At 36.3% G+C, this 25,048-nt stretch overlaps 2 protein-coding genes across 7 annotated transcripts in view; both read right to left on the reverse strand.

Moving 5' to 3' along the window:
- Nucleotides 1–1,850, reverse strand: part of emid1 (EMI domain containing 1) — a 119,880-nt gene extending 118,030 nt beyond the window's left edge. For all 6 annotated transcript variants that reach the window (XR_003674855.1, XM_028458356.1, XM_028458354.1 and 3 more), the window contains exon 1: nucleotides 1,485–1,850. Coding sequence is in view for 5 of the 6 variants with exons in the window: in XM_028458356.1 (XP_028314157.1) it covers nucleotides 1,485–1,684 (200 nt within the window). In the remaining variant the exon portion in view is untranslated. The remainder of the gene's footprint in view (nucleotides 1–1,484) is intronic.
- Nucleotides 1,851–10,359: 8,509 nt separating this feature from the next.
- atp6v0a2b (ATPase H+ transporting V0 subunit a2b) overlaps nucleotides 10,360–25,048 on the reverse strand; it is a 35,241-nt gene continuing 20,552 nt past the window's right edge. The window contains exons 10-20 of the mRNA XM_028458334.1: nucleotides 22,622–22,772; nucleotides 20,719–20,858; nucleotides 20,440–20,597; nucleotides 18,914–19,004; nucleotides 18,023–18,141; nucleotides 17,728–17,938; nucleotides 16,586–16,705; nucleotides 16,364–16,468; nucleotides 16,145–16,262; nucleotides 13,185–13,356; nucleotides 10,360–11,833 (exon numbers count right to left, since the gene is read on the reverse strand). Coding sequence (XP_028314135.1) covers nucleotides 11,731–11,833; nucleotides 13,185–13,356; nucleotides 16,145–16,262; nucleotides 16,364–16,468; nucleotides 16,586–16,705; nucleotides 17,728–17,938; nucleotides 18,023–18,141; nucleotides 18,914–19,004; nucleotides 20,440–20,597; nucleotides 20,719–20,858; nucleotides 22,622–22,772 — 1,488 coding nt within the window. The 3' untranslated portion in view covers nucleotides 10,360–11,730. The remainder of the gene's footprint in view (nucleotides 11,834–13,184; nucleotides 13,357–16,144; nucleotides 16,263–16,363; nucleotides 16,469–16,585; nucleotides 16,706–17,727; nucleotides 17,939–18,022; nucleotides 18,142–18,913; nucleotides 19,005–20,439; nucleotides 20,598–20,718; nucleotides 20,859–22,621; nucleotides 22,773–25,048) is intronic.

Here is a 25,048-nt window from a genome sequence, read left to right on the forward strand (position 1 = left end):
GATATCGCAATATTTAACCGCACGATCATCGTATCGATCCAAAAAATGTCAAAATCCATTTTTTAAATCATGTTTTATAATGAAACAAACATTTAATGTTGCTAACATATGCTTAGCACGTAAACGCCCAGTCACTAGGTGTCAGTGAACTACATCAGACCTTGTTAAACTACATCACTACTCAATGCATTTTAGCTGGAAGTTGATTGTACTTTATTTTAATACTGTAAACTATACTGGGCACTTTTATAGATGTGTGGTTACTTTTTTTAAATTATTTCAGAACTTAACAGATTTGATATTGGTACTTGAATGACAGTTAGTTAAATGAAATAAATGATATTTAATTTGTGCTGTTTCGTACTTGTAAAAGTGTAACTTGTAATTATTAATATCGCAATCATATTGTTTAGTATCGGGATATATCCTATCACGACATACAAATCGTATCGTATTGTCACACTCATGGCAATGCACACCCCTAACGACGGCAGTCATTTTTAATGTTAAAATTTGTACAAAACGTTTCCATTTTCATCAAAATATTACATAACATTTTCCTTAATTAGATAGAAATTGGTCACAATAAATGTAGGAAATAAAAGTTCCTGTTGGGATGTTGTCGGTTTCTTACACATTATGTAGAGATGTCCCGATACAACCTTCACACTGCTGATACGATACCAATATTGCAGCCTTGTGTATTGACCGATACCGATTTTGATCCGATACAATATCAGCACGAATCATACTTTTTTTTTTTTTTATTACTTATTTTGTAGTGTGGAATGTTAGAAAAGGCTTGATCATGTGATGTCACTCAAACAGAGAACAATAGTCAATAATTCAAGTTCACTTCAGTTATTTTTTACTGTCAGTATATGGTGGGAACAACTCCTGAGGGGGCGGGGACAGAAACGACAAAAACTTATCGGAGCGCTTATGTCGGAGATTTCTGATGCAGTCCGATAAAAATAAAAATTTCTTTTCTGGCTGATATTGGACAGATATCCGATATCAATATCGGATCGGGACACCCCTAATATTTTGTGTTTTATGTATATGCGCAAACTGGGGCAGAATAATGATAAAAATGACATCATGTAAAATCTGTGGCCCAAACTGCTGCGTGTTTGGCCCCTGAACTAAAATAAGTTTGAAGTAAAGTATGAAGTGAAGTTGTTTATAACAATGTGGATGGAGAACAACAGAGGGAAATGAGGTGCCAACACAGGGAAAAGGAAACCAACTGTCAGAGACAATGAGACGGATGTGTATGATGGTAGTCCCACACAGTGACACACACACACACACGCAGTGACACACACACACACACACACACACACACACAGTGACACACACACACAGTGACACACAGACACACACACACACAGTGACACACAGACACACACACAGTGACACACAGACACACACACAGTGACACACACAAACACACACACAGTGACACACACACACATTCTCACCTTTTCTGGTACACTGAGGTGTGTTCTCTGCTAGGCTGAGTCCCTCCTGAGAAGCCTTTATAAAGTCCTGTTTTCCAGGTCGCGTCTGCAGCAGCGCACATGCACAGCGCGAGGAGCGTCCACGGCACGAGCTTTACGCACAGCGCGGACACGCTCAGTGACTGGTGGTGGTGGCGGTGGTGGTGGTGGTGAGCTCCCATTATACCACTGCATCCACCGGACTGGACTGGGACCAACAACAGCTACTGGTTCACCACCGGAGTCTGTCTGCCTGTCACAGCGACGGGACGAGCATCCTCTGACGGCCAGCACTGACTCCCATATATACCCACCCAGTACAGAGTAATGGTAGTGACTGGTCTGATGACTGGGAACACGCCTTTTCCTCTCATCAGCCTCCAGCAGAGCACTTTATACACACACACACACACACACACACACACACACACACACACACACACACACACACACACACACACACACACACACACACACACACACGTGTTTTTTTTTTACTCAGTTCCAATTCTTATATGTAAAGACAACGGATAAATCCTATTTAAGTAGAAGTACTGTTACCTGATTGGAATTGTACTCAAGTACAAGTAATTCATACTTAAAATACTCAATTACAAGTAAAAAAAAAAAAAAAAAAAAATTGCCTAATTAAATAGTACTCAAAGTAAAAGTTTCATACTCTTGCCATGGTTCCCTTGCATACAGTAAACATCTCATGTATGAACTTAAAAAGAAACAGAGGAAATCTTGCACAATTGGAACTTAATTTATTTCCCACAAAGGCATCTGTATAAAATAAAAAACCCAAGAGGGCTTCAAGAGGGCCACAGATTTTCTGTGGGAAAATTAGTAATTTCAACCTTATTGTACCTTAATTTTCCCTTGTATATGTAGAAAATACACAATATGTAAGAAACCGACAATATCCAAGCAATTGTGACCAATTTCTATTTAGTTAAGGAAAATGTTATGTCAGGGTCAGTTTTATTTCTATAGCACATTTAAACAGCCAAGGCTCACCAAAGTGGTTTACAATAAAAAATAAAATAAAATCGACAAAACAATAAATTAGATGAGAGGTAAAAACAGTAGAAAATATGTAAACAGCACACAATAAGCAACAATGGATAAAAGAATCATCTTTTAAATGTCATTGTACAACGCACAACAAAATTGCAAATGCCCCCCACATAACATTTAAGTACACTTAATGATTCGAGCCAGGACAGACACAGTTATCATTAAAAACATAAGGTTTGGTAAAAGTCTGTCAGAGTAAAAGGTTCATCAGAATAAAAGTGCATTGGTATAAAAAAGTAAAAGTGCATGAGGTATAAAACCAGAACAGGCGAAAGGGAGTAAGTGAGGCCAAAGTGAACAAGTGCGTTTTAAGAAGAGTTTTAAAGGTGCAGTCTGCAACTGTTATAAGTGACCTTTTGTCTTATTTACTAAAGCTGTCACTATGTAAGGACAGCTTTACATCAAACTAGTAGTTTGTGTGAAAAAAACAAACTCATTGAGTCCCCCTGCTGCCTTTGGCAGATTGCCAGAATGCACCACGACCGAGCAAAAAGAACCAATCAGAGTCAGGATTGTGTTTGATGGGCTGTCTGACAGCTGTTGCTCATAGACCCCGCCCCTTCCCCGAAGCTAGAGCGCTGTCTTTTTTACAGTGTATGGTCTGGAGGAGTAGAAGATGGAATTAGTAACTTTTCTGCTTGAAAGGTAATTACTGCTGCTTGATTTACATGATGTTTGATTTGTGGCTCTGTGTGGCTGCTGAAAGTGACCCTGAGCTGTTGCTGCTGCTGAGGTGTGTGCACATTGAGAGAGTTGAGAGAGAGAAGCGCTACAGTAAAATGCTTTTAACAGACCATGTTATATTACTGTGACGTTGCTGTCAGATTAACGTTAGCTTGTTAGCTCCTCTGAGGGAGGGTCTTTAAAAAGGGCACCTTTAATAGTTGTAATAATTTGACATCCGTTTAACAGTAAAAAGCACTGGTAAAACTGTGAGCCCCTGCAAATATTGTTTAGTTTCTTTTACACAATGATTCATCCTTTCTCGAACATTTTTCTTTCTCCTGCGGGCCGAATATGATTCTCCAAAGGCTGGATTTGGCCCCCGGCCCTCGAGTTTGACAATGTACTTTACACACTAACCAGGAGCACATCCTCTATCCACAGTGTGTGCGTTTATACTGATGGAGAGAGATGCAGAACATGAGCTGAGAAATGTTCTTACAGTATGTGAAGGAATCTGAGGTATAAAGGCTATATAAGGGTACTGATATATCCTACTCTAGTATGAATAAAAAGTAGCACAAGTGAATCGTACTCAAAGCAAAAGTTACTAGTTACTTTCACCCCCCATGTTTATTTCTGGTAATAAATCTTGCATACAGTAAACATCTCAGGTAGAAACTTATAAAAGGAAGAGACCAAATCTTGCACAATCATACACAAACATAAGTAGTGTAGGGGGGCAATCAGTGAACGAGGCACACCTGAGAGGACACACACCAAAAACTAACTCCCCCAGTATTAAAACTGTGTTGAAACCTGACTATTACAATTTCATTTTGCTATTGACAGAGAACGGCAGTATGTGACGTTTTGGTGGTTTTGTACGTCACTGTTAGCCCCGCCCCTCCAATTAAAACTAGCACCTGTGAACTCTACAATCTGTGGTGAGTAGACTGGATTGAGATAATTGTAAATAAAGAGATACAGACTGCTAACATGCTACTCATGCTTAGTCTGACGTCAAAATCTGTATGTAGTGTGTTCACATTAGATAGTATGAAAAGACTGAGCACGCGAATGTATACTATATTTGGACATTTTTGAAGTGTGCACACTAGTCATACTCAACCGTCCCATGATGCATAGCGAGCGGAATGTAGAACCCTCCAGGGACCGGCTTCAAGCTAAAAATCAAACATCCCCTTTTCAAAATAAAAGCATCTCTTCTTGTCTTCCATTAGTTTTTAACTTTTTTGTAAATAAGGCTCTTATTTTGAAGGTGACCAGAAGTTTTGTCAGTGTCACAATGGACAGTCTCAGAAAATCTCTGATATGTTGGAATGAAATGAGTTTACGTGAGTTTTATGGATCAAATGATCACATGTTGATATTCTACTTGGTCACTTTCTCACTAATAATGTTTTCAAAGATGGAGATATTTAGCCTCAGTGTTTTTGTCGCTGTAAGTTCAGAATGCATCTTGGGAAACTTGAAAGTATACTTGAGTGGGAACGCTCATCATCTTAATCATACTAACAGTAAATAGTAGGCGGTATATACTGAATATATATAGTGTGTAGTATGTTAGTATGCGATTTTGAACACAGTGAATAAGCGTTCCTCCATTAACATGTGATCATTTGATCCATAAAACTCACGAAAACACATTTCATTCCAACATTTCAGAGATTTTCTGAGACCGTCCATTGTACTACTGACAAAACTTCTGGTTAACGTCAAAATAAGAGCTAAACTGAAGTAAGACAAGAAGAAATGCTTTTGTTTTGAAAAGGGGATGTTTGAGTTTTAGCTTGAAGCCGGTCCCAGGACGATTTTACATTCCGCTCACAATGCATCATGGGGCAGTTGCATGTGACTGGTTGGCCCACCGTGCATACTTAAAAAACTGTCCTCATATATCGTAGTATACATCTGGGTATTTCTCATGTACTCAAACTTTCCTAACTATCTCATGTGAACGCACTACATACTCATTCACACTTAGTATGAATAGTACGTTAGTATGTGATTTCGTACACAGCCATAGTGAATATTGAGTAGCGAGTTAGCAAAGCATCGATTGTTCTTTGGAGATTTTGTAGTACAACCTGGGCGTGTCTTATCTGCTCCAGGAGCTCCGCCCATAATAAAGGCATTTTTGTTAAGGCTGATGCTATTGGTCCGGACCTCAGACAAACCTGACTATAGTTCTGGCACTTCCTGTGCGTCCACATGCGCAGTAAGCCGAATGTCGGTAGTTCCATCACTGCCGGACCCGTGTTCTTCAGCTATAGTTCCGTCAGTTTTATTTTAGCCCTAACCCTAAGCCAAATGTTTCTTTTTTGAATATATATATTATTAAAGGTGGAATTTGTCATGTTAAATATGTTAAAATGAAGAAAAAAAAATACGGTGGTAACACAGGCACATTACGCTTATCTAGAAAAGGTCTGGCAGTGACGGAACTACGCATGCGCACAGGAAGTGACGGAACTATAGTCAGGTTTGTCTGATCTGAGGATGACTGAACTATAGACACTTGAGTTTTTTTTTCATTTCTAGCGTAGACACAGGTCAACAAAAACCTCAGGGTTTAGTTACATCATTGCACAATAAACCAACTGAACCTAAATGTGAAACTGATCCAAACTGAAGCTAAATATCATCAATAAACCAAACCACAGATCAACTCAAGTCCGACTAAATGTATCAAAGCTTTTGAAATCAGCCTGGCTGCTTGAGAAGGTCACATACACGCTAATGTAATGTGTCATGCATTAAAAAGAGTTTCCTGGGTGAAATGTAAACGTGTGCAGTCAGGAGAAGCTGAGAGCACTTTGTACCCGTCAGAAGGATTTAGGAAATGATTCACAGTCACAAACACGTTGCTTGGATCAGGTCTGTCCTTTTTTTGAGCAGTCACCTCCAGTTTGTTGCAACCGTTAAGTTTTATCCTCTGATGGCAATAAGCAACGTTTACTTTTTTAATCATATTATTAATTCATCCACTTTCTCTCACTTTATTGAGGGTGTTGAGCAGGAAACGCCTCAGACTGTCTGTCACAGAGATAAAAAGCAGCTCAACACTGAAGAAAAGCCAAAAATAACATCCATATTTATAAATCAGGCTATTAACGTATTGGTTCATTCCAAGGCTGATCTTAACTTTGCTATTATCCTCAAATATTTGTAACACATTTTATCCCTGGGGTCAGTCTGACCCCAGGGATATTTGCCTCCAAAATGATTTTCAGAAAACTGCCAGTCTTCCTCAGAGGTGTCTGCTAATCACTTTGATGTGTCCTTGTCTTCCGCGTAGTAATTCCAGAAAGTTCATTTTGACGTCTTTTATCTTAAGGTTTAATTTATTCAGACAGATGACAGCGAAAACACGTCAACTGGAGAATAAAGTACATTTCCTGAAAAAAAAAAAAAAAAAGTTCACTGAATAAATGAAACGTTAACATTCATTATTTGTTTGGTGTATTCTCTTGTCATTTCGTGTATTTTTCTGTATCTTTTGTGTATATTTATAGTCATTTTTTTGTGCTATTGGAGACATTTTATGGGTTTGTTTCACATTGTTGTCGTTTCCCACACAACAATTTCCATCACTTCATTATGAGAGCACGTCCCTGATTAAAGCCCATACGCAGAGTTGCATGATTTATGCTGCAGGCCTCGTGTTTTAAAGTGGTTGTGGTTTTTATTTCTGTGTTCCTGTGACCTCATTCTAGCACCAGCTGCCAGATCCTCAGGGGCCGCTTTTTAATTCTTTAAGGAAAACTTCACCTGCTTTAGAGCGTGCTGACCTCAGCAGCCATGATCACTCAGAGCTCCACTAGATCCCTTTAAAAAAAAAAAAAAAAACTTAAATTAAGAACACACTGCACATGGGAAACCCCTGGAGAACAAATATAGTCAAGAAAAAGGCCACATTGCTGTAGTTTGGATCAAAGAAAGTATTACAGAATCAATGCGAGTGAATATTAAAGTGTTCTAAACTGTTTGGATCAGCCCACGACCTCCAAAATAAAGGTTGCAGAGACCGGGGACCCCCACTGTACCTGAAGGTGGTTGAACACAGACATGAACATTGAAGAACAGTCATGTGGAGACAGGGCCATCTATAAGGGGGAATAAAGGGGGGAGATTTTTGGGGTCCCTCCATAAAATCAGCAAAATGATGATCTATTGTTCTATGAATCTGTGATAACCACATTTATTTATTCATATGAATAATATCCACTGTTATACAGGAAGTTTATTATTTGTACCATAGAATATAGTCACCTTAAACATGTAAATCATTGTTTTAATCAGAAATTAAATGATTAAAAGTGAACAAAAATGGTGGAAAAGGTGATGAAATGGGATTTTAAAAACTGCAGAAATTGGTTAAAAGTTGCAAATTAGAGTGGACAACGTACAGAATATTGGAACAATTAGTTTAAACTGGCAAATTATGGGCATGACAAATAGTGACTGTGGTTAAAATGAGAATGAAAAATGGTGAAAAGAGGTTAAAAGTGACAATAATGGGTCAACAAATGCAACATTAGGTGGGAAAAGTGGTGGAAAGGGTTTAAAGTGGGTTTCAAAAATGCATTAAAAGAGCATAAATATGGCAAAAAAAATTGATGGAAAATAGATCAAAATATGACAACTTTGTCGTTGCAGGAAAATGACAAAAAAAATATGGTGGTGAAATGGGGTTTTAAAACTCACAGAAATTGGTTAAAAATGACAGATTAGAGTGGCAAAAAACAGTTTGGTATAGTTGCAGAATAATGGTAAAAAATAAATTTAGTTTTTACAAGGCATCTGGCAACCACCTCCCAGTGTCTCGTGTCCCCAAATGGTGTCTCCACCCCAAATTTGAGAACCCCTGGTTTAGACAGCAAATCATTATTTAGATTTTGTCAGTCTTTTGACTAAAATGCATTTAGTTTTAGTCAAAATGTATAGTCATCACTATTTCAGTTACAGTGTAGTTCTAGTCAACTAAATAACATTCGATTTTAAGTCCATTATATATTTTATAGATATAGTTGACTAAAATAAAAGGCAGTAATACAGTTTTATGCTATTTTTAAAGCTTGAATTACCATTTATCAACCTGACAGTATTAAGGTTTGTCCCGCCTTTCAGGTAACAAACTTAGTTCTGATTGGACAACTTCCAAAAACAAACAGAGTTCTGATTGGATTTCGTCCCATGTGAACATGACAGTTTACAGTCAACAAAAATATGAATATGATTTAATTGTATCCACATGTACTTTTTTTTAATTAGTCATGGTTGTCATTTAATGAACAAGAATCTTTTTTTCTTTTATTTTTTACACATTTTTATCGACTGTGTATATTTTCCATTATTTGATTAATTTTCAGCTGTTGCAAATGTTTCGAGTATCGCCTCCTGTTATTTCATCATTAAACATTTTACTAATGTCACCCAACTATAGTGTAATAGCCTTTGTGGCCCTGCGTTCAAACTACACCATATTTTTATCTAAGGTACATGATAAGTGCATTTCATGTTCAAACACTTACAGTATAATAACAGACAGCTGGAAAAATGACGTCCCATAGGGGTCACGTGGTTGTGCTGCCATCTAGTGTTACAATTATGAAAGCAAATATTAGACGTTGTGAAGTACATTTATCTACAAAAAGAGGGGGAAAAAAAGTTTAGTTTGTTAAAAAAAAATAATCATTAGACAATCTTCAGTCAGCACCAGGGCAGCTGTGGCTACAGTAGTGGCTTACCACCACTAAGTGTGGCGTGAAAGAACAATCCCTTAATTCTGTAAAGCGACTGAGTGTCCAAAAAAGTGCTACATAAAATTGATTTATCATTATTAAAAACACAAAACATCACAAAAAATAAAACAAAAATATAAACCAAACAACAAAAATACACAAAGCTTTTGTTCTTCCCTGTGTTAATGCTCAGATAAACATCATTCACTTGTTTTTTTATCTCCTTTTTTGTAACTATAAAAGTTTCACTCACCCTTCCTCTATTTAAAAAAAAAATTACGAAAAGTCGTGAAATGAGAAAAAAAAATATAAAAAATGTATATTTTTCAAATTGACCCCAATGACATAGTTTGAATGCTATTCCATTGTGGGATATGTTAGTCACTGCAGCACAATATCTGTCATATACTGTAATGCATTGCTTGTTACTGGTAGTGACAGCTGTAAACAATTCAGTCCTTTCAAAACTAAAATATGAAATGGGATTTTAAAAACCACAGAAATTGGTAAAAAGTTGCACATTAGAGTAGCCAAAAACAGAGCAGAGAAGAGGTTAAAAGTGACAATAATGGGTCAATATACTGTATGGGATATTAGGTGGAAAAAGTGGTGGAAAGCTTTTATAATTGCTGAAAATGTCATGAAAAGTGGAAAAAATGTGCAGAAAAGGCATTGAATTTTGATGAAGTGGCAGAAATGGGAGTAATGTAGAAAAAATACATTAAAAGGAGCAAAAATATGGCAAAAAAAAAAAGTTGGGTGTAGTTGCAGAAAAGGGTTCAAATAGTTCAAAAAATAGTTTCTTGAAGGCAATAGGCGACCCCCTCCCTAATGGGGTCATGGCCCCAACGTTGAGAACCACTGGTTTAGACAGCAAATTTTGATTTAGTTTTAGTCAGTCTTTTGACTGAGATGCAAATTAGTTTGTCAAAATTTTGTCATCAGGACTATTTTAGTTATAGTCAAAACTAAATAACATTAGGATATAACAGTATTATGGTTTATCCAGCCTTTCAGGTAACTAAAGTACTGTAGTTCTGATTGGATTTTGTCCAATGTGAACATTAGTTTTTATTGGTCAACAAAATATGAATATGCTTTGATTAGATCTGTGCCCACATGCACTTTTTAAATGAGTCATAGTCTAGTTATTGTCAAACATAGTCCAAGAAAACTGTCAATAACAATATCTGTCATAAACTACATGTCATGTTATTGGCAGTGACAGATGTGGAAAATTTAAAGTCCTTTCCAAAGTAAAACACAAAACTTTAAATATCATTAAAAATGAGTGACCCATTCCAAACCATGGTAGGAATCCGACAGTATTTTATTGATTTCTCACAAAGTGCCCATGTGTCTGTATTTAACATGTTAAAACAAGAGCTTCATATAAAAACCAGCACACGGATGAATAAGCATCAAGAAGGGTGTGTGTTATTCTGGTCAGTCTGTGCTTTTCATCCTCAAACTCATGAAATGTTAGCTAAAGTTTTAGGACACGGACCAAAAATGTCTCACTAAAAGCGTCTGTGTAGCGTCTTCATTCATGTTAGGAACAAAAATAGTCGTTTAACCCTGAAAATGTGGTCTTAAAAAACAGATTTGTTTGTCAAATCAAAATCTTAATTATTTGGACTAATATAACTGAATAGATACACAAAGGAAAAAAGGAAAAAAAACCAAAAACATCTCAATCAAAAGTAGAACAACTTGGCTTCCGGAAGAGTCATTAGCAAGTTTAGCATCTTTCAGGTGATGCTAAACTGGCCCAGAGCTGCAATCTCAGGATGAAGAGGCTGCAGCATTTAAACTAACGTGCACTGAAATGATACAGGCAGTAATTCACCTTAATTACAGTTTCATTAAAAACCTTTAAAAAAAAAAAAAAAAAAAAAAAAAAAAATACTCTTACTAAAAGACAAAAGAAAAACTCCAGACACTCCAGTGGTAATGGATCAAACCTCCTAAAGTTTGTGCAGCAGAGAGAGAGCGTTGAGTCAGCAAATGAGTCATTTTTAAGCGTTTCCACGAGGGGAATGTTGTTGATTATAGCGAAGGGACGGCTGCAAAGGCAACATCGTGAATGCATGAAAGTCATCAACATTCATCTGTTATTTTAAAAGCCACGTTTAGAAAAATAAATCTGTCAAAGTATTTACATCTGATCCTAAACCCAGACAAAAATAAATCACTGTTTAATGTATAAATAAAAGCTTCCTACTGCAATGCTGTTGTGTGGTTGGGCTTCAGTAAGACAATCAGAGCTAGAGAAGGTGACTAAACAATGGTTCACTGATCAGCAACACAAACATCTGCCACAACAAGTGAAGCAACACGAATGAAAAAATAAAAGCAGAAAAATTAGAGGAAACGTTTGACATTTTTGCAGTCCGGTGTCGAGGTCTGTGTGCTTTTAAATGCTATTTATTGACTTAAAACTTTACTTAAAGATATCTGACAACAACATTATCACTTTCAAATACAACTGAGCCAATACCTTGAAACATTCTGCATTTAAAAAGCGACTCCAACACAAAAGGCACTCAAATAGATTAGTCTGACGTTTCTCAGTAGCACGGTTCTGTCCTAAGCAGGAGTGTTTCAGTTCACGTTACGTTTGGTCAACGGTTAAAATCTGTGAATAAATATGAAAATGCGTCACAAACACAGAACACTGCTGGTTTGTTTGGTCTCAGTCCTCCACATCAGTGTGTTCACAGTAAGACGTCCTGCTCAAAGCTGGAGGGCAGCAGCGAGAAGGAAAAGGGACAGAACTTCACTCCATTCCCGCTGTAGAATTTATTCTGAAACTCCACCCTGAGGGAGAAAAACAAACAACAGTCAGTGATGGGGTCAATTACAATTAGGTCTTCAATTATTCATAATATAACTAGGGGCGGGAACCTCTGGGTACCTCACGATACGATACACAGCTAAATGGTAAATGGTAAATGGACTTGATTTCATATAGCGCTTTATCCCCACACTGAAGCAGTCTCAAAGCGCTTTACATATCAGCTCATTCACCCATTCACTCTCACATTCACATACCAGTGGGACAGGACTGCCATGCAAGGCGCTAGTCGACCACTGGGAGCAACTTAGGGTTCAGTGTCTTGCCCAAGGACACTTTGACACATAGTCAGGTACTGGGATCGAACCCCCAACCTCTCGATCAGAAGACAACCCACTACCACCTGAGCCACGGTCGCCCTCGTTAACACAGATAACGATTATCTCACGATATGACAATACTGAAATACACGATATGACAATACTGAAATTATTGATATATTGGTCAGAAATCAATCTACGATAATCCATGACATAACAAGAAAAAAGATTAAGTGAAAAAATACCATTTTTATTTTATATCTCTGAAAGACAATAAATTGAAAAAGTGTCCTATGAACAGTGACACTATTTTAGTGCAACATTTCTGTGAATAAGAATCAACATACCAATGTAAACAAATAAGTATCTCCAATAGTGATTTCTGTAAACAATAAATAGGGTCTTTCTTACCAGTGACATCATTATAGTGCAATATTCCAGTAAACAATATAATGGTTCCTTCAACAAACAGTGACAAAATTTCTGTGAAGACTTTCCTTCACATTTGAGTGAAAAAGCAGAAAAAGTTTTGAAAATAATAAAATAAATCTTAAATCAAAAAAAAAAATCGATAATCAATTGTGCGAAAAAAAATAAATATCGCGATATATCGTCACAATCCTAAAGCTAACCGTCCTCTTGTGTTAGCTTCCTGTTAGCATCTCTTATAATAACAGGTGAGTTTTGACCCATGCCTTAAATCAGCTGTAAAATACATTAAAAATATGATCTGTTTCCTTGTTAGGCTTCCTTATCAATGAAAATATTGAAATTCATATTTATGGTGGGTGTCTGAGCCTTTTTTCTGTCAGTACAGCCCTTGATTCATAAATATTTTTAATGGTAAAATGATCCTAAAGAAAACTGACAGGTAGTGGGAAAAGTTGATCTGAAACATAAATGATCTGAACTCAATTACAATTCAATCACGATTACAACGGCAACATATTTATACAATTATAATTACTTCATAAGTCTAATCAATTATCAATTACAATTACTGTATAATTGACCCCAACCCTGGTGAGATCCACAGAGCAGCTGTTAATGTTACCAGTGCAGCCGGAGGGCGTGGAGGAACGCTGACAGGCCTTCCATCACCAGGAGGATGGACAAGGTGAGAACAGCAAACAGGGCAAACACAGGCACCAGGAACACAATCCCCAGACTGGTGTCCATCCGTAGGCCGACTCGCATCACCATGGTCCACAGAACCTCCGACAGCTCTGTGAGGACACAGGGACGCCATCAGACGGTAGCTAAGTATTTACAAGATGACATTTATCAAACTAAAGCTGCTGAGAACTATATTTATATACAACACCAATATAAACATAGTGTAGTAGGGCCTCAGATCAATAAATCAGAGGGTAGTTCTTCCAACACAAGTTCTGATGAACTACGGACGTACAACCTCCCCGTGAATTCAGCGAAATGACTCGGTTCCACCGAGTACAACAAATGAAATTGTGCAACGTAAAATCGTAATCCATGTTGAAGTACCTTTGAAACATATCACCCGACTGTGTGCCGATAAATTTAGTAATTACCGGAAAAGTGGGTGGGCAAAGGCTTGTTGACAAATGGTCATGTGACTTAATCTTTGAAAAAGTTTCAGACAATGCATTGTGGGATTTGGAGTCCCGTAAAACAGTGTTTCTCACTTGAGAAAGAGAGAGTGGAAAATTAAAAAGTGAAAGCATTCAAATATGGGGTTTATAAGGTTTGTTTTTAGTAAAAAAATTATAAACAAAAAAAAAATTATGATGAAAATCATCTTTATTAGAACATGAACTAAAAAAGACCAGGCAGGAGATGACATGAAATGATAAAAACAAAAATAAATCTATTCAGGAGGCATTAAATACTGTTTCATTCCACTTATTTATAAAATGAGATCCTCATCCATCATCATGCTCTATAGTTGTTTTTTCACAGAATAGTTGTAGTCTGACAAAAGGAGGTTCTTGGATTCAGAAATAAGAAAAAAAGGATATTTGAGCCTAAACAGTTTGACAACCACTGCTGTAGAAAAATGAAAAGACGGAAACAGAAAAGCAGAAAAATTGTATATGTAGTGTTTTTACTTCTTCTTACTGTGATTTAATGTGTTTGTTTGTGAACATTTATTCACTTAACAACTTGTTTATCTTGTTTCCGTGGCAAACCAAAATATCAACAAATGCCAGTCGGTGAAAACAACGGAAATGTCGATTTTGCAGAGTTTTTGGCATCAGTAGTGGATGAAAACTTTGGCATAAAATGCAGGAACAGTTTTAAAAAAAATGTTAGTTATTGTCCAGAGCAGCTTTAAATTATCAGCAGTAACTCAGACCTAAAGAGTCGTTTGTGGAGAGAGCTGAAAGGAGCTCTGAGTCATTTCCTTTCCCGGGGTTTACAGGACGAACTAATGAGGTTACTGCTCATGAACACCAGAGAACCTCTTTAAATCAAGCTTAGGTTGTAAAACTAGATTGTCTATTCCTCAGCATTCTTCAACAAACATTCAATCTTTCTACTCCATTAAAAAGGGCAGAGCTTTGCTACATTCAACATCAACAATAGATTATCTTTGTGCCGTGTATTCACTTGTAAATATACAAGTTAAATGTAAATTGTGTTACCGATCTTTATCTTAAAGCTGCTGGATATGATTTTTTTTCTTTTTTTTTTTTAATCAAACAAAAACAGTGTAAGCCTCATAGAACAACAAATCAAAAAATATTTGCTCGAAAAAAGATGAAAAAGGTTGAAATTGCTGCTCAAAAGTTTGTTTTGATTGCCACTGTAAACATTGGCAATGTTGGAAAACTTTCACGCATTGCATTATGGGATGTGCAGTCCCATAGACTGTATACTAACGTAGAAGTGTTTTCACTTCATGTTTACTGTGATATCTTGTGTTTCTTCTCCAGACAAGGAGGACAGTGATTGGCTTGCCTCCATTTTTGTTCTAGTTTTTTCCCAGTATTCCCAGTGATATCACCTCACTTTGCCAGACATTCAGTCATATTCCAATCTTTCTGTGTAAGCCCCAAAATAAACATCCAACATGAAATCCTGAAATGTGTTTGGAAGTCACTTTAGCAGAGTTTTTGGGGGCAATTAACACAACAGCAACAAAACACCTCTATGCATCGGTCTATGGGACTCCACATCCCACAATGCAACCTGCACGAAACTTTTCATACAATGTCAATAAACCGATTGTTTAGAGTGGAGATCAAAAACTTTCAAGTGGCAATTTCAAACTTTTATTAATTAACTAATATATAACGTGACCTAAAAATTGGTTTGAAGGGCAGGGGTTGCTGTATATATTAGTATTGGGTATTATGGGATATTGGAAATTTGTGTTGGAAAATATCATCAGCATGATAGTTTGAAAGTCTTTCATTTCCACTGGCTCCCAGTCAGCCTCAGAATTAATAATAATAATAATAATAATAATAATAAAAATAATACATCAATTTTCTAAGAAATGAACAAAGAAATAACAATAAAAATAACAGAGGTTAAGAAAAAGCAAGTTTGAACAGAATAGACTTTAAAGTTCTGCTGCAGGTGTATAAATGTGTGAATGGATTTGGTCCAGAATCAGTGAGATGTTAGTCAGATATGAACCTACCAGGTCTCTCAGATCTATGTACACAGGTCAGATAGTTGAGCCCAGAGCTCACAGTTAACATGCTGCAAAAGAAGTGGAACAAACTGCAGCAGATCTGAAGTCAGCATCACATGTGAACATTTTAGAACAAGTTAAAGGCACTATTTTCTGTACTGCGTATGAGTGAGAGGGAGATGATATTATTGATTTTAAAGGTTATTTTAAAGGTGTTATTGATTTTTAAACCAATGTTTTCCGTTGCACTTTTTAATCATGTAAAGCACATTGAACTGCCTTGTGTATGAAATGCGCTATACAAACACATTTGCCTTGCCTTGCTTAACGGATATACGGATATTGGCAAAAAGCTAATATGAAACATCTCTACTGAGAACCTTTCTACTTACGTGCGTGTGCGAGGCTCAGGGCCCAGAGCCTGAGGTAGGAGGCTGTGTTGGAGATACAGCCCAGACAATACTCTATGGTGTGAATGGCCTGATGAAGGAACTCATCTGCAAAGTTAAACTGTTAAAAATGCATCAGAACATGGTAGAAAATCCAAAAGCAGGGAGTGATGAGCGAGAATTAGACTGATGAATAAATAACTAGTTGATTTGTGTGCCGACCTCCTCTGACTGGTGCTCTCTACTGGGACTGCTGCCCTCCTCCAGGTCCTGAGCCATCATCAGGTACACCTCCTCTTCACTGTTTCTCCTCACACGCTCATATCCCTGAGGGAAAAAAACCACACACAGAAAACTACTTACACGTCCAATCTAAAAAGAAAAGTGTTTGTCAGAACTTTAATGTAGAGAGGTGGAGGTTATACATGAGTCTCAAAGCCTCACCCTGTACATTGCCATGTGATGTCTTCCATTGTGGAGCCAGTAAAGGTAGGCGGGCTTCCCGACCAGTAACACAGGCACCGACAGCACAGCAATGACCACCAGAAACACCTGCAGACCAGCCTGGAGGAGACAAACAGCTGGATTTGACTGGTGTCATCCTTTAGACCAGGGGTTTTCAACCTTGGGGTAAGGGCCCTATTTGGTGTCGCCAGACACTGATAGGGGGTCACCAGATGCCGTCAAGAAACTAAGAATATTTTTTGAACAATTTAAGCCCAATTTCACCCTTTTTCTGCAACTAGACCAAACTTGTCATATTTTAACCTATTTTCATCACTTTTTCTTGTCACATTTTTGCTCCTTTTGATGCATTTTTGCTACATTATTCTCATTTCTTCCACTTCTCCATTCAATTTCAATGCCTTTTCTGCACATTGTTTCCACTTTCAAGACATTTTCAGCACTTATAAACCCTTTACACCACTTTTGCCACCTAATGGTGCATATGTTGACCCATTATTGTTATTTTTAACCTCTTTTCACCATATTTCATTGCTTGTTTTAACCACAAAGACAATTTGTCATGTTTGCCAGTTTAGACTAATTGCACCTACTTTTTCTGCCACTTTTAAGCCAATATTGACACTTTGGAACCTTTTTACCACTTTTTTCTGTCAATTTTTGGTCACTAATTTTGAAACTTTTAACCAATTTCTGTGGTTTTTAAAATCCCATTTCACCACCTTTTCCACCATTTTTGGTCAATTTTAACTCATTTTATTTCTCATTAAAACAAGGATTTACATCTTTATGACGACTATATACTATGATGCAAGTAATAATAAACGTCCTGGATAACAGTGGATATTATTCAGGTGAATAAATAAATGTGGTTATCACAGATTCATAGAACAATGGACCATTATTTTGCTGACTTTATGGATGGACCCCAAAAATCTCTCCCCTTTATTCCCCCTCATATATGGCCCTGTCTCCACATGACTGTTCTTCAATGTTCATGTCTGTGTTCAACCACCTTCAGGTTCAGTGGGGGTCCCTGGTCTCTAGAACCTTAATTTTGGACTGAAAAGGTTAAGAACCACTGGTTTAGACTGTGAACACAAGCACAGCTGTGTGCTCACCTGTCCGGGGTAGAGGCTCTCCACTGCGTCGCCCTGCATCAGGAACATGTTTATGAAGTGGATGAGAATGCTGGGAGCATATCTGGATTCATAAGCACTGAAGAGCAGCCATTTGTATAATATCATGAACACCAGGTAACCAAAGAGGCACAGCAGGAACAGCAGCTCTGGGACAAACACCAGGTACAGGTTGTGCTTCTTCCTGAAGTGTCTATTAGAGACAAAAAAACAACAATTTAATACCACATTTATCAAATAATAAGTCTAAGACACGGAAAACACAACAAATCCTTACATGTGATTGTAGGTACTAAGAATGACTCCAAAGCTCATATGGATGACGCCCATTATAACAGACATTTTCATCTTGTACGAGTTCAAAAATGTGAGCCGGTTTGATGCAAGGTTCCAAATCTCAGAAAAGGGTAAAACAGAACAGTCCATTGTTAACAAACACAGGTACACATACAGTCATGAATTAAAGTATTGGCACCCCTAGAATTTTTCTACAAAATACAGAATTTCTCCCAGAATTTGTTGTCATTATAAATGTTTTTAGTATACATGTGTTTATGTCCTTTATGTGCATTGAAAAACAAAAAAGCAGAAAAAAGAGCAAAATGTACATAATTTTACACAAAATAAAAATAATTGTTGGCACCTTTTTAAGCCTGTGGAGAAATGCTTTTTAAACGAGCATCACATGATTGAATTAACTCACCGGTAGCAGGTAACAGGTGCTGGAAATAGATAAATCACACCTGAGGCCAGTTACAATGTATAAAAGTGGACTCAACCTTTGAGTTGCTTGTCTGTGTCTGTCACACTAAGCATGGTGAAGTTCTCTTCTCCATGCTTGGTGTGACAGACACAGAAGAGCCAAACTTTTCAATTTAGTATAAAATTAAGTACATTTTGGCTTTTTTTCTTCTGCTTTTTCAGTACACATAAAGGAAATAAACAGTGTATACCAAAAACACATTTCTGAGAGAAATGGTGTATTTTGTGGAAAAATTCCCAGGGTGCCAATACTTTGGACCATGACTCTTTAACTTTAAATGCACGTAACAACTACGGTAATTTAACAATAAAATACAAAATGTTTGGGAAAACTAACAAGCCAGGTAGACCACCTAAAATGGAAAAAAAATAACCAAGATATCATTGTTCAGTAAAGGTTACTCACAGGATCAATGCCGAAAGGGTACGGGCCTCTAAAAACTCCCGTCACATTTGGATCCAGTGTGAGGAACCGATTAGCGTAAACATCCTCCATCCTGTATCAAATCAAAGCAGCAACGTCTGTTCAGTGTGTGTCCGATCATTTAGAAAACAATTACCTGCTCCGTTAGTGGATATGACACCATTTTTCATGTTTGACGCTAAACGCATAAACGCCTTATAAAAAACGTCCATCTATAAATAAAATTTTGCATTTTTATGTTACTTTTCGCATTTTGCCAATCTGCTTCCTAGAGAATAACCATATATGGGTTGTGACACACAAAGAGGAACGGGCACGACCATCAGCTTCACTGCAGTACTGATAGCTGACACTGACAACACCTACAGAGGTAGATAACAGCATCATTATCATACATTATTACACAATCTACTCTCAGAGATGACACTGTAGAGCAGCTCACTGTAAATTCTTGGAAACTCGAGCTGATTTTTCTCATTCCTCGAAGCACTGAGTGCTCTTTAGTGATCATTTCAATGAGCATTGTCACACAGCTGGTGTATCTTAACTAAGAATGTGACATGTTATTATTGATATATCATCAAAAACATTCCCACCGGTAAGAACATGTCATCCCACGATACAAAAGGTCAATTGATGACATATGTAAGTGTGTATATTTTTTAGTCTATATCACCCTTTCAAAGCTGTTGAAACACTTTACACTTTAAAATAAACTATAATTATTAGGGGTGTTGAAAAAAATAGATTTGGCGATATATCACAATATTACGTCGCGCGATTCTCGGATCGATTCTAAATGCATCCATAGCGATTTTTCTTTCTTTTTTTACTTTTCTTTAACCAGGAAAGTCTTTTCCACTGCAGGAGACATTGTAACTGCACAAAGAAGGACATGTTGACCAGCTTGTGTTTTTTTTTCAATAAAATCTAAAAAGAAAGTAGGAACTTTCTGCATTTATTTGTTGTTCTAGGCATATACCTCAGTTATGTTGCACTAATGTCATGATGCACTAAAGTCAAAGTTGGTTTAAAAGCCACAGGCAGATTGTATGTTATTTTTTCATTTTAAGTTGTTGGCACATGGTATGTTAAAGCCAATGTTTTGAGTGTAAAATATGCCAATAAAATATATTTCATACATTATGTTCTCATGAAGGTGAACACATTTACAGATCAGTTGTTTCTTAAGTCATATATATATATAAATATATATAAAATCTCAATAATCGCCTTATACTTTAAAATAGGGATATATCGTATTGTATTGTGACCTATGTATCGAGATACAAATCATATCTTAATCAGTATCTCAATTTAAGGAAGAAAAAAAAAATGCTGGGCAGAAGTGAAAATTCCAATGTTTAATTAAAGATTATAAAAAACAAGCATCGTTTGCCACTTTTATTACCAGATTTCAGCATGATTTTCATAAAATAAGATCGTGTTAAAAACTTTTAAAATGGTGTCATATACACTTTAAGGCTTCAGTAGCATCAGATACTAACTTCCACACGTCTGCCTCAAACATGGCGCTCACGTTCCAGCCAGAGCCAAAGATGTTGAGAGACTTGGAGAAACAGTCGTTGTATATTAAACCAGTGTAGATGGAGAACAGGCCCATCATTAGGATGATGTAACGACCTTCAAAGAAAGTGTTCCAGATCTGCAAGTACACACCAAACTACTAAGTATCGCACTAAAAACAAAAATCACAAAGCATGAATATTATCTTAAACAACTACTGTGTACTAGTGATGGATTACTGGTAGCAACTGAGCGTTCACCTCATTGCGTGTGTTTTTAAGTTTCTTGTTGGTCTCGTACAGAACCATCCAGAAAGCAAACAGAGCCATAATGAGACCGTGACCGAGATCCCCGAACATCACAGCAAACAAGAACGGGAAGGTTATGATTGTGAAGGGAGCTGAAAACAAATCAGAGAGCAACACAAACTGATAATAGTCTAAATTAGAGAATAGACACATTTCAGCACAGCAGACAAACAATGCAATTAGGAGACTGATAAGACTGATTGCAGAGGCAATAAATTTAAATTTTAATCACCTCAATGAAGTGCTTTTCCACCTTGGGGTCATGACCCCACATTGGGTCACCTGTAACTAAAACGGGGTCGCCTGAAATTTTTAGTAATTGATAAAAAAATTACTGATTAAAAGAAATGTTTTGTTTATATATTTATTTCATTATTTTTCAAATTTTAACACCACACACAATCTCAAACAACTGTGCTTTATACTTTTACTTTCTCAAATGTAAATCTAGGTTAAACAAAAATGAAGTATATTAACATATTGGCTAGTGCATCTACCAGTGATTCTAAAGAAAATATTGCTGGGGTTGCCAGAAATTAGTGATATAAAAATGGGGTCACGACCTGAAAAAGGTTGGGAACCATTGCCTTAATCACATGGTTTTTTGTGATTATCTCATGAATAAATCACCAAACTCAAAACAAATACAACTTCAGAGTACAGAGTGATCTAACATACTGTATTGTTCATTTTTTTTTAGGTAATGTAATACCAACAGTGGGTAAAAATAAAAACAGTAACAACAATGAGCAGTGATTTTCTCTACTGTGAATATTTTATAAATCCTTGAAAGGTATTTGGTGAAACCACACACTTCACTTTTCCTTTGTACAGTTAGATGTTTCTTTATCTTTACTGTTCAATATATGTTGTATTAAAGACTGTTCATCAGAGGGCAGTGTATTCATTTGAATTAAGACATTTTAAACATTTTGCCTTCATATTGATTAAGTCAAAGGTGTCAAACTCATTTTAGTTCAGAGGCCAAATACGGAGCAGTTTGATATCAAGTGGGATGCAGATTTTAGGCAGAGAAAACGAGTAATTTCAACATCAATATGTAGTAGTTTGCACATCCACGTATGAATGATATGTAAAATATAGAAGCCACCAACAATATCCAATAATATGTGACAGACATCATTTCTTGCAGGATCTGCACTAAAATTTCCTTGACCAATTTTTTTTTAATTTAAGGGAAATTTTGTGAAACGATTCAAAGAAAATTGTAGGATTTGGGGAAAATGGAGAATCCTTTCAACAATTTCAGATTTAAAATGAGTGCAGTTGTTGTGGGGTTTCATTGAATTTGTGTATTTGGAGTTTCTGAGATATCTACTTCTGAATTAGTTGATACTTTACACAATGATGTATGTTTTCCCTGTCATTTACATGTCATTTCCATGTATCTAGACAGGATTCAGTGTCTAGATATCTTACTGCATTACTGCCGCCTCTTTCAACTTTATTAGAGATTGAAAAGGATGTTGTATACTCTTGCATCTGGTATTCTTTTTACATTTTTGTTTTCATTTTGTGTTTGTAAAGCAGGCTGATCAGCAAATGATAAAAAAGCATTTTAACGCTGCATCGCACAAACCTTGTTGAATTTAACAAAATCTTCCATTATGGATTAGAAATGTTTAATCAGGTTACTACTCAAAACATTAGTTGGTGAGCTGCTAAATAAAAAAAATGGCTGTGGTTTAAGCTTCATAAATTGGATTCTATTAGTATTTAATTTCTTTCTTTTATTTACACCAAAAGATTAACTGCGTCAGCTGTTTAGGGGAAAAAGGCATCATGCGGAGCTGGAATATATAACATAATCCCAGGAAAGCAAAGTGTCACTCACCAGGGTTAACCTCCTGGTAGGTTCCAACGCCATAAGCATCCACAATGTTCTGGAAGCCAGAGGTAAATTTGTTGGTCCTGATCAGGGTGGGAGGCGTGTCTGTGGTGGGAATACGATTAACAAAGGAAGGAACCGACGCTCCACTTTTTCTCTGAAATAGAAGCACAATTAATTATTTTTAATAAATAAAACTGATGTCTTCTGCTGCTGTGCTAGTTAGGCATGACATTGTCAGTGAGATAATTATTTCAAATAGGTGAACTAATCACAAAGTCTGAATAGTTTAAATGTAGTAGTAGTAATTAGGGCTGCAGCAAACAATACTTATAGTAATGACCATCTATTTTCTTTAATCGATTAATTATTACAATTTCATTTTACAGACACTTTTATCCAACACAATAAGTTAGGGTTAAAAGACTCATTCAACATCCCACAGTGATGGCCGGGATCCGATTATAAGCCGGCTTCCTTAACTGTTATGTCATCGCCGCCACATAAGGGAAGCAAATCTTGTTCAGTTTTAATATTTGATTATCTTATTCCACTACTAACAGATTTTCATGACACAAAGGTGCTCTTGAGCATTTATTATTGCAAAAAAGAATCTAATAACATACTTACATCCCTAATTAATACCTATTTAAAAGGTGATGAAACGATTAATCGTAAGGCAGTTAAAAATCGATTCATAGGTATCACAGTTCATATCGATACCCTGAAAATTGAATCGCAGTACTTTTTTTAAACAGCAGAGGGTGCCATCTATTTATCTTTCTCTTGTCGAGAAGCATAGGCGGGCGGAATCTCCTACTACTCTCTTTCTGGCTGCCTACTACTCTTAAACATGTTCATAAATGATTCCTTACCCCTTTAGCACCGAAAGAATATCTGTAATATTACGTGAATATCTGTAAAAGTCACATTTTTCTATTAGCTCTGTCTGCTAGCGCATAGCATCTCTTCTTCACTGTAAGAATATCTGCATGCCAACCGATCACTGGGTTACCAGCGCTCTCTGCTGGTCCAAACAAATATCTGATGTAAATACAGTGCAATAACTGTTTTTTTTTTTAAAGTCCAATTGTTAAGGCACAAAATACATTTTCAGTTGCACTTTTAAAGAAAAGGAACTATTGTGCAGTTTTGCATTTTTTACTATAGAACCAGAATATAAATTAATAGGCTTCTTCTTCATTTGTATTATTCCTTTATTTATTTCAATCAAGATTTATTTTTAGTTAAATTGCATTGTTTTGAATAGTTTATCAAGGGATTCTTTTGATAATGAAAAATAAAAGGAAAATAGTACAGTATTTTCTAGTTTTTTCCGGAAAAAAATAAAGGAATATTTTTTAGTCATCATTTGTCTACTGTCCCATTTTGTAAAATAAATCATGAGAATCGTTTCGTTAACCCAGTATCGTGAATCGAATCGTATCGGGAGTTGAGGGAATCGTTAAATCCCTAGTATTAATAAATAAAAGCCTAATAAAAAACATTGCTTAAACAAATACAACCACGATGTTTCACTAAACAGTACATTTAGATCCAAACTGATGTAAAAATAAAATTTTTCCCCAAAGATTAACAACAAAATAATAGTTTTAAACTTAACCCTCCTATTATCCTTAGGGTCAATTTGACCCCATTCAATGTTTATCATTAATAAAAACAATAGTTGACTTAATTTATTTGCTTCATATTTCATGACTTTTCCTAATGTGATGGGTACAATTGAATAAGCATAAAAATGTTATAATATTTTTCCTCTATGTGCTGAACACATTGCACATATTGGTGTTCCTCTGGGGTCAATTTGACCCCAAGCTGTTTTAGCTTTGTGTGACCCATGTGTGACCCTACATAGTTAATACTTTTAAGTTGATACATGACTTGGGGGTACATTCGAAAAGATTTGGATGAAAACCATTCAAGATAAATTAATTCTAATTTAAAAGGTTGGCCTGATGGTAGCGCTATAGAACAGGTCATGGTTTCATTATCTAGGGCAGTGGTTCTCAAACTTTTTTGGCTCGAGTACCCCCTTTCTCTTATTTCTGATTAGAACATTCTAATCAAGATAATTTCTTTCATCATTGTGTTTTTTTTGCTGTCATTTTGTGTGTTTTTGTTGTAGTTGCTGTATATTGTTGTTATAATTTCTTTTTTTATCTTATTTTGTGTGTTTTTGTTGTAGTTGCTGTATATTGTTATAATTTTTTTTTTCTCTTATTTTGTGTGTTTTTGTTGTAGTTGTATATTGTTGGTATTATTTAATTTTCTTCTCTTATTTTGTGTGTTTTTGTTATCATTTTGTGAGTTGCTGGTAACATTTAGTATGATTATTATTTTTAACAGAAAAATAAACATTATAAAACCCCATATTTTTTAATGATTTAAAGTGCTCACTCTCTCTCCCTCTAG

This window comes from Gouania willdenowi, chromosome 9 (assembly GCF_900634775.1).
Source record: "Gouania willdenowi chromosome 9, fGouWil2.1, whole genome shotgun sequence".
NCBI lineage: Eukaryota > Metazoa > Chordata > Actinopteri > Blenniiformes > Gobiesocidae > Gouania > Gouania willdenowi.